The sequence below is a fragment of the Hakea prostrata genome, chromosome 6, assembly GCF_041222555.1.
Source record: "Hakea prostrata isolate BN-2017 chromosome 6, UWA_Hpros_2, whole genome shotgun sequence".
NCBI classification, from domain to species: Eukaryota; Viridiplantae; Streptophyta; class Magnoliopsida; order Proteales; family Proteaceae; genus Hakea; species Hakea prostrata.
In genome coordinates, this window is record NC_142605.1 from 15218329 (window position 1) to 15232447 (window position 14119).

At 38.5% G+C, this 14119-nt stretch overlaps 2 protein-coding genes across 2 annotated transcripts; both read left to right on the forward strand.

Annotated features, from left to right (window-relative positions):
* The first annotated feature begins 259 nt into the window (after nucleotides 1-259).
* On the forward strand, nucleotides 260-826 carry LOC149012333 (uncharacterized). The gene has a single exon (XM_089157578.1). The coding sequence runs from the start codon at nucleotides 260-262 to the stop codon at nucleotides 824-826; it is 567 nt and encodes a 188-aa protein (XP_089013704.1).
* A 9310-nt stretch (nucleotides 827-10136) lies between these two features.
* LOC149012334 (uncharacterized) lies at nucleotides 10137-11609 on the forward strand. The gene has a single exon (XM_089157579.1). The coding sequence runs from the start codon at nucleotides 10137-10139 to the stop codon at nucleotides 11607-11609; it is 1473 nt and encodes a 490-aa protein (XP_089013705.1).
* The last annotated feature ends 2510 nt before the right edge of the window (nucleotides 11610-14119 follow it).

A 14119-nucleotide genomic window follows, 5' to 3' on the forward strand; every position in this document is an offset into this window, starting at 1 on the left:
TGACCGTTGGAGATCTTAGATTATACGACCGTTGCAAATAATTTCTTTCCTTATGTATAGCATGTTACATTTATTTTATTCTTTACTTGATTGTATTATATATATACATGAAGAAGTAATACAAAATCACTCCTACACAAAATCATCTTAACATGGTATCAGTTTAGGACAATCCAAACCTTTTCCAGTGACGCTATTTTTTTTCAAGAGCAGTCAACGATCCCTACGTTGTTGTTTTCTTTCCGCTGCCTTTACAATGATGGATCCATCTATCAATGCTCTTGCTACAGCTGTTGTTGCTTCCACTAATGCTTTTTCCATCAACTTTGATGGTTCTTCTCCATATTTTCTACATCATTCGGATAATCCTGGTGCTATACTCGTCACGCAGCTTTTACGCGGCGATAATTATCCCACTTGGAATCGTTTTATGCGGATGGCTCTTGAGGCCAAACATAAGCTTGCATTTATCGATGGCTCCTTACCTAAACCCGCCGCTGATTCTTTGGAACTTCACGCATGGACACGATGCAACAGCATGGTCCTTTCTTGGTTGCTAAATGCTCTCTCACCTGATATTGCTAATAGCAATCTTTACATCTCTACTGCCCACAAGGTTTGGGATGATCTTCGTGATCGTTTTTCTCAAAAAAATGCTCCTCGAATTTTTGAGATCCGACGTAGCATTTCTAATCATCGTCAAGGAACCTCTTCTTTGGCATCTTATTATACTATTCTCAAGGGTTTTTGGGATGAAGTCGACTCATACAACTCTTTCCCACCCTGCACTTGTGGTCTTTTGTCAAAACACACTGATCTTCAATGACAAGATCGCTTACTTGAATTTTTAATGGGCCTTAATGATTCTTATTCTTCTGTTCGAAGTCAACTCCTTTTGATGGAACCCTTGCCTAACATCAATCGTGCTTATTCTCTTCTATTGCAAGAGGAGCGTCATCGCTCCCTCCATGAGTTACCGAATCCATCATTGCATCAATCTGCCCTTGCAGCCACTACTCCTCGTACACATTCTAAAAATGGTAAGAAGCCTATGTATCACTGTGATTTTTGTGGCATGGACGGCCATTCAGATTCCCGTTGTTTTAAGAAACACGGTTATCCTCCCAAAGCAACAATACACTCATTAAATCAACATCACTTGGACTCTCTGCTCGATCCTTTGCTACCATCAACCCAGGAACAAATTCTACCCCCTCCTTTACTTCGGCACAGTATCATCAATTATTGGCATTGATCGAATCGGGTAATCCCACTCCTTTAGCAAATGCTGCAGGTAATTCCCCTTCCCCATGGGTTATTGATTCTGGGGCAAATTTTCATATGGCTTCTAAGTTACAATTCTTTAACACTGATACGGTGGTTCCTTATACATCTCCGATTACATTACCCAATGGTGAAACAACCCTTGTGTCCCATTTAGGGACTTGCACCCCCACCCCTTCCATCTCTCTTAATAATGTCTTATATGTTCCTTCATTCCGTTTTAATTTATTATCTGTTAGTCAAATCACTAAAGCTCTCAATTGTTCGGTAACATTTTTTCCTCATCATTGTGTCTTTCAGGACTTACCAACGAAGAAGATGATTGGATTGGGTAAAGAGCATAATGACTTATATTATTTGGAGTTGCTTCCCTCCATTATTGCAGCCTCATCCACTCATTCCCACTCCTTTGATGTGTGGCATTGGCGCTTAGGCCACCCATCTCGCAACATTATTAATTCTTTATCACGTTTTAATTCTTGCATTTCAGTTTCTAATAAATGTGTTTGCACTATTTGCCTTTGGCAAAACAAACCCGGCTATCTTTCCCATCTAGCTCCATATCCACTTCATCTTCTTTTGATTTAATACATTGCAATGTTTGGGGTCCTTATTATATTCCTTCTATATGTGGTGCTAAATATTTTTTTACTATTGTGGATGACTATTCTCGCTATACTTGGGTTTTTCTAATGAACTTCAAATCTGACACTTGGTCTTATTTGCATGATTTTTTTGCAATGGTTAAAACTCAATTCAATTTTCAAATAAAAAAAAATTCGCACTGATAATGCTCTTGAATTTTTTAATCACTCCACCACCTCATTTTTTTCCAACCATGGAGTTATCCATGAACATAGTTGTGTTGACACCCCACAACAAAATGGTGTTGTTGAACGCAAACACCGGCACTTACTCAATGTTGGTCGGGCCCTTTTATTTCAAGCCAATCTTCCACAAGATTTTTGGGGTGATTGCATTCTTACGGCCACACACATTATTAACAGGTTGCCTACCAAACTTTTAAAAGAGAAAACTCCTTTTGAACTTCTTTTTAATAAAACCCCCCACATATGTTCATCTTCGTACTTTTGGTTGTTTGTGCTTGGACACAACCATTCCACCATCAAGCACAAATTTGACCCCGTGCTTCTCCAGGAATTTTCCTTGGATACCCTTTTGCTCAAAAAGGTTATAAAATTTTTGATCTCACTTCTCACAAGGTTTACACAAGTAAAGACGTTGTGTTAATTGAACATATTTTTCCTTACCACCTAAAGACTTCCCCTTCATCTATTAACCCTACCCTCCCTGTTCCAGTTCCTGATTTTGAATCCTCCTCCATCCCAACCAACCCAGTTTTCCCATCTCCACCATTAGACCCGCCAACCCCACCACACAACCCTTCCCCACCTCCAGTTGTGTTGTCGCCACGTTGCTCCGCCCGGTCGCATAATCCCCCCTCCCATTTGAAGGACTACATATGCTCGGCTACTCACGCCACATCATCTTCTTCGGATGCCGGTAAACTCTTTCCTCTTGATTCTTCTATATCTTATAAAAAGGTCTCACCTTCTCATCTTAAGTTTATCAAGTCTCTTTCCTCTTCTGAAGAACCCACTAGCTTTGCCAAAGCAATGTTGTCACCTGACTGGAAAGATGCCATGCAGTCAGAGATTGGGGCTCTTGAAACCAATAACACTTGGTCACTTGTTCCTTTGCCGCCTCAAAAGAAAGCCATTGGTTGTAAATGGGTTTACAAAATTAAACGACACTCTGATGGTTCTATTGAACGATACAAAGCACGTTTGGTGGCCAAGGGGTACACCCAAACTGAAGGTGTTGATTTTCATGAGACTTTTGCTCCTGTGGCCAAACTTGTTACTGTACGCGTCTTGCTTGCTCTTGCCTCAATTAAAAATTGGTCACTTCATCAACTTGACGTTAATAACGCCTTCTTGCATGGTGATCTTGACGAAGAAGTATATATGACTCTACCTCCTGGTTATCATCGTAAGGGGGAGAACGTTGTTTGCCGCCTCCACAAATCTCTCTATGGTTTAAAGCATGCTTCTCGTAATTGGTTCGCCAAATTTTCTACTGCCTTAATGAGTGTGGGCTTCATTCAATCGACTGCAGATTATTCCCTCTTTTCTAAGGGCTACGAGAATTCAACCATCTTTGTATTAGTATATGTGGATGACATCCTTATTGCTGGTTCTGACGCTTTGGCGATTTCCACCTTAAAGAGTTTCCTTCACCAACAATTTCGTATCAAAGATCTTGGCCCCATGAAATATTTTCTTGGTCTTGAACTGGCTCGCTCACAAAAAGGTATTTTCCTCAATCAACGAAAATAGACTTCGGATATATTATCAGATGTCGGCCTTACCGGTGCTCACCCAACTTCATTTCCAATGGAACAAAATCTCAAGCTTACGGACTCCGATGGTGATATCCTTCCTGAACCTGCATTTTATCGTCGTTTGATTGGACGGTTGATTTATCTCACCATCACTCGTCCAGATATTGTGCACACTGTCAACATTCTTAGCCAGTTTATGCACCAACCTCGCAAACCACATATGGACGCTGCAACTCGCCTTCTTCGATACCTTCACAACTCACCTGGCCAGGGTATTTTACTTCCAGCTAATGGCACCTTATCACTTCATGCTTTTTGCGACTCTGATTGGGCCAGTTGTCCCATGACTCGCCGCTCCACCACCGGTTACTGTGTTTTTCTTGGTTTTAGCCCTATCTCTTGGAAGACTAAGAAACAACATACAGTTTCTCGATCCTCTGCCGATGCGGAATATCGAGCCATGGAAATGGCCACTTGCGAGCTAATTTGGTTAACTTCGCTCCTTCAAGATTTTGGTGTTCATTTGAAGCAGCTAATCCCTCTTTTTTGTGACAATCAAGCGGCCATCCACATTGCCGCCAATCCTGTGTTTCATGAGCGTACCAAACATATTGAAATTGATTGTCATGTCATCCGTGATAAGATACGCTCTGGCCTCATCCGCACCGTTCACACTTCTAGTTCCACCCAAATTGCTGACATTTTCACCAAATCCCTTGGCAAAGATTCTTTTCTATTCCTCAAGGACAAGTTGGGAGTTCTTGATATTCACTCTCCAACTTGAGGGGGAGTATTAGCCATCATATGACCGTTGGAGATCTTTGGAAAATATGACCGTTAGAAATCTTTGGAGAATATGACCGTTGGAAATAATATGACCGTTGTAGATCTTTTGAGAATATGACCGTTGGAGATAATATGACCGTTGGAGATCTTAGATTATATGACCGTTGCAAATAATTTCTTTCCTTATGTATATCATGTTACATTTATTTTATTCTTTACTTGATTGTATTATATATATACATGAAGAAGTAATACAAAATCACTCCTACACAAAATCATCTTAACAATTACTGTGATAAATATGTGTTTGCAGTTATTGAAATGAAACTGAGACAGAAGCCGATATTGAATTTTTCAAAATGTGACTTACAGTTGCAGATATTGAAATGAAATTTAGCTATGGTGTTTATGTTTTAGGAGCTCTAGATATATTTATTTGTCTTACATCTACTCTGTTCTTCCATGGATAACTCCAATGATATATTTATTTGTCTCCATTCATTTGTTCATTTTTTGTTTCTCCTACTATAGCATTTCAGTTTTGCTCAGTATGGAAACCTTGACCTAATGTCTCATAAATCTTGTTGCTCTTTTTGATATTTTCTGGGGTGAATACTCTTGTCCTTGTTTTCCTATTTTTCTATTTTACTTCTTGCTGCTGCTGATTCCCTGTTTAAGTTCCGCTTTGCTGAAGACTATAGCTGTTGTTGCGAAGGAAGGCCACCCTTGAATTGGTTGCTGCTGCTGTTGAACCTGAAGAACCATTTAAACTGAGAGCAACAATTCAATTTGCTATCAAAGCCTACTGCCGATCCCCTACTTGGCTCAAGTGAGTGAGTGAGTGAGTGATAATTCAATGTTTTTTCCAACCCATCTGTCCGAACAATATATATAGCTATTAATAGTGTTTGTCGTTCTTCTTTTATGTATTTATTATCTGTAGATGTTTTACTCTCTCAATTGATTTCAAAAGGATGGAGGAGAAGAAGGGGAAAGGTGGAAGCAGGAGGCTGGAGAAGAAAAACAGAAAATGGTGCAAGGTTGTATGTTGGACTCAGATATACAGTACAATCTAGCAAAACTTGTTCCAGTCTAACATCATGTAAGTACTTCAGTGGCTGATTTGCATGGTCATGAAATTGGGTGTCCTTAGTTGTTAGGCAGGTCCAGTAGTGCAATTGATAATCCCTTGGTGAACATGTGGAAATTTACTAAATTGAAAATTAGGGTAGCCTGAAAACTGGACACCAACAGGTTAAGTAGTTATTGTCCTTAACCACCAGTTGGCTTCTGGCATGCTATTATTGTGGCTGAGTATTGTGTTTGGGATTCCTGTTATTAACTTTCTGCACTATAATCATTTCTGGCTGTCTCACTAATTTCATTTATTGCATCTGATGTGCTAGTTAAGATGAGGTTATCCAGTAATGGTAAACTATTAATGCCTGATTAGTTGGCACAGTTAGATCCTGATTTCAACTAGTCAGAAACCAAGATATGCTGTTTAAAGGCGCTCTAAGAATATTTCATTATACATAAGAACATCTTATGACATTTTTTTTTGGGGCAATGTTTTGCCATATTAAGATTTATGAAATTTTCAGATTTGAGAAAATCCCCAGCATTTAAAAGCTGAGAATTGTAGCCATTGCCATCATCCAGTTTTTTGTTCCTGAATTGGCTGGTTGATTTTTCAAAACTTTTTTCAATGCCATATTTTAACCATTTTTATTGGAATCAAACAGTGGTATATGCTTATTTATAAGCAGTATGTTGAGTGATTAAAGTAACAAATATATAACATTTGGTTAATTGATATTTGGCATAAAAAGTGTCTCCGTTTTGATCCAGGTTTCCTCCAGATTCAATGAGGATAATGGAATATGTGTAGAGGTTTTAGGTTGAAATTTGCAAAACGTGGACTCTTTTGGTCAAAACTAGTCAAGTTGAGTCAAAACAGGGGATACTTTAAATTGCAAGTTACCGCATATGAGATTTAGTTCCAAGTGTATAATACAGAATTGATTGCATATATATAGTGTTACTAACTTCTAACTGTAAATATTATTTAAGTCCATGTCTCCAAGATGCAATCTGCAAATGGCCTATGGAGTAACTTTTGTGATCGGTCCTTATAGGACACCATAGAATTCCAAATCCCAACCCTATATTGCAGTTTGATCATGGTTTCCATGGCAACTAGACAAACCTAACTTTTCGTGTAGTATATGATTAAAGGCAATATAGCAATGGTTCACTAGTTCAGTGCATTATAGTTTTTATGTATTTGTTTGATCAGTTTAGTAACTTTTAAATGCTTCCATGATTTAGAGTTCCCAGTTTAGTTCTAGTGTCCAAGTTGTATTTCAGGTGGGAGTCCTATCCTATATACAAAAGATTCTCGATCCTATTCCAAGGAGGAATCCCATTGTAATACTGATTAGCCAAGAAATCAATAGGATGAACAAGATTACTTACTAATTGTTTATCAACTTTGCTGCTCTTCTATGAGATTTGTCTGATCTAAGATTAGAATCGTACCTTGGTGTGTAATATTCAAGAGGCTTGGTGTCCTTGGTTAGTTATACTTAAAGGTTGCTTTACTAGGTTCTTGGTGGTTCAAGTCCAGATCCAGCTGTGGCTGTGGATTCTGCCTTCATTTATCATCAAATCTGAATCCAAACTTTGTAAACAAGGTCATACAGAAGGGAACGAAACCACCATCCCCCCCCCCATCCTCACCTTTCCCCCTGGTCAAAACACTTTCCCTCCATAATCAAGATACCCGAGATCTCCTGAACCAGCCATCCAAAGTTGGCCTAGTTTCGTACACAATCTCACCCCAACCTGGTTACCTTCAATCCAAACTCCATCCCGTTCTAGCCCTCCTAACCCCAGAAACCCTCAACTTCTTGAATTTGAATGTTTTGAAGCCCTAAAAACCAAGAAACTTAATATCTCCTAATCTTCCCATCAAACTCAGCCTAACTTGAAGGGCAACTCTCTACCATCAACATACTCTCGACCCATGTTTCACCCAGGTTTGACTTCTAGAAACCCCTATTCCCAATTCCAGGATTTCACCCTAGGTACGGCATCTCGAGAAACCCCATAAACCTTCTATATTGATTGTTTTGTAACCTCTTCTCAATCCATTAGGACTCTTTGCTTACCACTACATCGTCCCGTCAAATATTATTATTGTTTCAACATAAAACCTAACACCCCATTTGAGATCACCCCATAGAGGCATCCACTTACACCCTAATTATCCACTGAGCTGGTTCTGTTACAAGATCATGGTGTATTTGGCCCTCGTTGAGGATACATCAACTTATGGCTTTTGTGGTTTACTGGTCCAATATGTGATATGAGTAATTAGGAAGCTGAAGTTGTTTAATCGTTCTTAATGCCTTCATCTTTACGAGAATAGCGCTTCTCGAGATGCCGTACCTGGTCGAGGTCTTCTACCCTTAGTCTAGCCCTGTCCGGCAGTAGGTTGTCCGGGATTCATTCTCTTATACTTTCTGTTCTGTGCTCTAAAACCACACTGCTCACTTACTCAAAAAACAGATAGGGTCGAGAGTAGTGCTCTTTAGGAGTATTGCGCTTCTCGAGAAACCCCTATTCTTAATGCCTTCATTTTTAATCAGCTATCTGTTTTTCGAGTAAGTGAACAATGTGGTTTTAGAGCACAGAACAGAAAGTATAAGAGAATGAATCCCGTACAATCTACTGCCGGACAGGGCTAGACTAAGGGTAGAAGACCCCGACCAGCAAGGAGAAGCTTCTTGCACACAACAGGAACAAATCAACAACAGCCACATCTTTCACTCCTGTACTTTGTATCTTCTGCTAGATTGTACTGTATATCTGAGTCTAGTTTTGAGTACAGTTTTTCATCTCTCATCAGCTTTATCATCTGCTGAACCAAAAACGAAGTATTTAGGGCCACTCATTTCAGGTCACAAAGAGCTTTAGCCATTTTTTGGCAGTTTTGTAACGATCATTGTTGACTCGGATGTGCTTTCTGATTGATATTGGGGTATCTAAATTATTCATCTAGTGTTGTAAATACAAATAGGGAAAGAAAACGAAAGCAGTACGGATTTACAAGGTTGCACAGAATACTAGTAGCCTATGTAATGCTATTTCTTTGAGAAGGCTACCTAACGATGAGTCGTCGAAGGACTTGTTTTAAATTGCAACAAGATTTTACAGGATATCTGCTACCTTGTAAATGGAATTGCTGATAGTTTGGCTGGATGATTCAACTTTTCCATAAACTAGTTCAGTCAAGCAAAACCCAGGTATAGAGATGCACAAATAGGCAGTCCGAACAGGTGCCATGTTTATGAAAGAGAGCCGAAAGTTTGAGGGTGGAATTGAGATAGATTTGGTTCTCAACAAGAAGGAAATGCAGGCCTTTGCTTCAATTTTCACTCATGGACTAAGGGCTTGTCTTTGATTGATCTCAAATCCATTTTCAGATATTTCATATGTATTTCCTATATATATATATATATATATATATATATTATCCTTGCAGATGATAGGTGAAATTTGTGATTTTGATGTGTAATTAGGATAGGAATATTGACTAGTCAGTATTCCCTGTATTTCTCTGTTGTGACATTCTTGTATCTGCAGTTTATTATAGATGAGAATTTCGATCATCAGACACTGAACTATAACATTGTCTCAGTTGCGAGGTCGATCCTCCCTGAATTTAGATGTTTTTCAATATTTTTACGACAGAGCATGTGGAGTTGGACAGCGGCTTTCTTATCCACATATGTCTCAGAAAAATGGAAAGCTTGAGAGGAAACATACATTGATTATAGAAAGTGGATTGTCTTTGGTTGCTCATTTTGGGTTGCCTTTCAATTTTTGAGTGATTTATGCCTTTTCAACTGCCCTATACCCGATTGTCGACTTTTCAACTTCTGCTTTGGCTTTACTCTATAATTGTCATCCTACTGATTGTTTCTAAAAGCATTTGGTTGTCAATGTTTTCTACTTTTGAGGCCATAAATTCTCATAAGCTTGAGTTAGGGGTGTCAACGGTGCGGTTTGGGGCGGTTTTGAGCTGAAAAACACCTAGCCAAAACACGGTCCATTTACAAAATAATGGTTTCTAAAGCGATATCTGAAATTACCGACAAACACTTAGTAAAGATAGAAACAAAAACATCAAATTTCTGCTGGTTTGCTTCCTGATTTCTCCACAGAATCTGCAACTAACTGTTTCATTGGTATGATTGGTTTGAGCAGGGTTGTAAAATTGGTTTTCCATGTATGTTTCATATATTCCCTTCATGGTTATAGTGTATTAGAACGAAGTTTAATTGATCTTTTGATAGGTTATTCAGCTGAGTTGATCTACCATTTAATGGATAGAAGTTGGATTCGAAAATCACGGGATCGTGGATTCCGTGCAGGCGATACATATGAAGGTGGTGTAAATGGATTTCTTGATTTTGCATTTTCTAAAGTAACCTTAGGAGAGAAGATTCCATGCCCATGTGTAAACTACACCAACCACCGACTAGGGACACGAGATGAAGTGTTTGAGCACTTGATTGTTGATGGAATTATGGCTGGTTACATGTTTTGGAGTTCCCATGGGGAAGTTAGATCTTCATTTACCACAACAATAGAGAATAATGTGATTAGTGAAGAAGATTAAGGCATTGTTAACATGAATGACATACTTCATGATGCATTTCCTAGTCAGACTTTTACAGAACATGGTGTTTATACCACAAGCGAACACATGGATAGAGTAAGACATGAATCAGAAAAATGGGAGAGATTGATAGAAGCAGTAGAGATGGCATTGTATTCAGATTGCAAGGAGTTCACAAGATTGTCATTCACTGTTGCACTATACCACATAAAGTGCTTATGCGGTTGGAGTGACAAGTCTTTCTCTATGTTGTTGGATTTATTGAAAAAAGCATTACCTCAACACAATACTTTGCCAAAATCTTTATATGAAGCAAAGAAGATGGTTAAGGACTTGGGACTCAGTTACAATAAGATTGATGCATGTCCGAATGATTGCATGTTATATTGGAAAAATGCATCTACTGGAACAATCTGTCTTAAGTGTGGTACATCTAGGTATGAAGGTAAGAAGAATGCTCCAGCAAAAGTATTACGTCACTTTCCTTTGATACCAAGACTTCAAAGGTTGTATAGATCATCTATAACTTCATCTGAAATGAGATGGCATAAAGATGGACGCATAGATGATGGAAAACTACGTCATCCTGCAGATGGGGAAGCGTGGAAGAATTTTGATGGATTACATCGATCTTTTAGTGTTGATCCACGAAATATAAGGTTAGGGCTTGAAAGTGATGGATTTAATCCAAATGATATGAATCATTCACATAGCACTTGGCCGGTTGTTGTGGTGTCTTATAATCTACCACCATGGAAGTGTATGAAACAACCTTCATTCATATTGACATTATTGATTCCAGGGCCAAATCAACCTGGAAACAATATAGATGTTTATTTACAGCCTTTGATAGATGAATTGAAGTTATTGTGGGATGGTGTTGACACATATGATTCGTTGAAGAAAAAATCATTTAACTTGTGTGCATGCCTCTTATGGACAATCAATGACTTTCCAGCGTATGCTAATCTTTATAGTTGGAGCACAAAGGGAGCATTGGCATGCCCTTGTTGCAACAAGGACACTAGTTCAACATGGCTAAAACATAGTCGCAAGCATTGTTACTTAGGACATCGTCGATTCCTCAAGGAAAATCATAAATTTCGATGGGATAAGAGAGGTTTTAATGGTCATGTTGAGTTTGGGCAAGCACCACAGCTCCTTTCAGGCACTACTTCACTTGCTCAAATGGAAGGTGTGGAATTCCCGCCATTTGGGAAAAAACTTGAAAAGAATAGTGGTAGTAAACGGAAGAAAATTGCTACAAAAGAACTACCATTTAATTGGAAAAAGAAAAGTATATTCTTTGAGTTACCCTATTGGAAGGATATTCTACTACGTCATAATCTAGATGTTATGCATGTAGAAAAAAATGTATGTGACAACATCATTGGTACGTTGCTGGAATTGAAAGATAAATCGAAGGACAAGTTGGAGGCTCGACTGGATTTGCAAGAGAGCCATCCTTGCATCCACATAAATTAGAGGGAAGCACCAAGTTGAATATCCCTCCAGCAAGCCATACAATGTTTAAGGCTGAAAAAGAACAATTTTGTAGAGCTTTGGATGGTTTAAAGGTCCCTGATGGTTATTCTGGAAATATATCACGTTGTGTGCAAGTAAATGAAAGGAATATTTCTGGATTGAAGAGCCATGATTGTCATGTTTTAATGCAGCAACTCCTTCCTGTGGCAATACGTGTACATCCAATAAAGAATGTGAAGTTGGTGTTATCATCACTGTTTGGGTTCTTTCAATGCCTCTGTGCTAAGGTTGGTACAAAAGAAAATCTTAACCATCTTGAAGCAAGTATTGTAGAAATTTTATGCAATCTTGAAAGAATCTTTCCTCCTACATTCTTTGACGTTATGGTTCATCTGTTGGTTCATTTACCATGAGAGGTATTACTTGGTGGACCAGTCCATTACAGGTGGATGTATCCATTTGAAAGGTTAGTAATTGATACTTTTGTAACTTTCAGGATACGTTTAGGATCTTTTGGATATTTGTTTTCATAAAATTATTTTGTATGTTATTAAATTCAACAAGACCCTGAAGGACTACAAGCGTAATAATAGATACTCAAAAGGATCTATTGCAGAAGGGTACATTGCAAATGAATGCCTAACATTTTGTTCTCAACATATTAATGGACTTGAGACTCGTTATTCCCGTCCAAAAAGGAATCTTGATAATGGAAATCTACAGTCAGAGCAGCAACATTGGATTTTTTCAACCAATGGGAGACCTTTAGGGAGGGCTGTGATGATACAGTTAGATTGGAAAAAGATGCAACAGGCTCATCGATATGTTCTATTGCATTATGATTCCATTGATAAATATCGGAAGTAAGTATCAACACTAATGTTACTTTAGCTCTAATATTTGTCTTCCCTAATGTGACTTCTTTAAATATAGACTCCATTTGGAAGAGCTTAAAGCAGAATTGAACTATAAAGTACAGCAACAACAAAGAGAAAAACTGCATGCAGAGCAATTCATCGAATGGTTCAGAATTCATGTAAGTAACATTAAGTGTTTAGATATCAAAACATCTATCTTTGATTTCCTTTTTCTAAAATAATGTTGATTTGATTAGGTGGACAAGCAAAGGGAATCAGGGGAAGAGGTACCTCATATTATCCAAAGGCTAGCCAAAGGTCCCAATCGGGAAGTAAAAAAGTATAAGGGGTACATTTTGAATGGTGGACGTGTAAAACCCAGCCCTAACCTTGACCCGGAAACCTTGTTATTTGTAGGTCCAGTGACCCGAAGTAAAGTAAGAAGTCAGCTTTGGGCCATCCCAGTGGAGGACTTGGTGTCTGGCTTTGAATCCATGAGAGTTGATGATGAAGTTCTATTTATGGAAACTGAATCTTGATGAAGATCGGATTAGTTGATGGACTTGGAGTGCTCTCTATCATGGTTTGAAGGCATTTCTACCTATTAGGTAAGTCATTTGTTATGTGTGCAAAACCCCTTTAGGATTGGATTTGATCTGGGTCTTCAATTCCCTGTTTTGGAATTGCTGTCAGCATTGGTCGACTGGACCAGTCGACCAATCCACTCGACCAATGAGTGTTGTCTTTGGCAATTAGGTCTTGCTTGCTCTATTTAAGTCCAATCTCGAGTCTACTTCGTATTTGCTGCCTCCAAACTCTTTGGAACGAACCAAAGACCTCTGCAAGTCATCTCCCTTGCATCCTTGGTGATTTTCTTGACGGATCTTCGTCGAAACTCTTCCTTTTGCATCAAAAGGTATGTCTACACTCTCTTCTTCTTCTCCATCTCTGTTTTCTTTCCTTTTTGAGTTAAGACAGTAGAGGAGATGCTGCATTCTCTGTTGCAAACATCTCTGGACTTGTCTCTCATGATCATCCTAAGGATTAATGGCTAGAACAATGATCTTAACCATGATCATTGCAAGCTTTTGAAGGAATCATGATCAAACCATGATCTAGTCTTTGTTTAACCTCTGATTTGAATTCTGATCTCCTTGGATCTTCTATATTGATCATGTTAGTAGCCAATTGCTGTGTTTTCTTTTCATGATCCATGATCTATCAATCTCTAGTTGTTTCTCTTCTACCATACCATGTTCTCTTCATGAATCATGATGGTTACATATATGGTAGGTTTTGTTTCCTTATTTAGATTTATGCTTTTAAGCCTATTTCCTTGAAGATCTAAGTATGCTTTTCATGATACCTTTACCTGAAGCAATGATCCATCCTCCTATTGTTCTTGTCTTTGATTTCTATCTTGAATTCTTCAAGATCCATGGTTGATCTAATTATGGTAACTTTTTGTTTCCTAATTTGGATCTTGATGGCTTGATTGGATTAGTGTTTTGAGGTCCCCTACATGTTAGGATACTACTGATGTAGTTTACCCCTTGATTAGTACCCTTTTGAACCACCAAATTCGGATTTTATATCTTAAAACTCTGTTTTTTTTAGGCTACTGTCTGCATTGGTCGACTGATTGGTCGACTG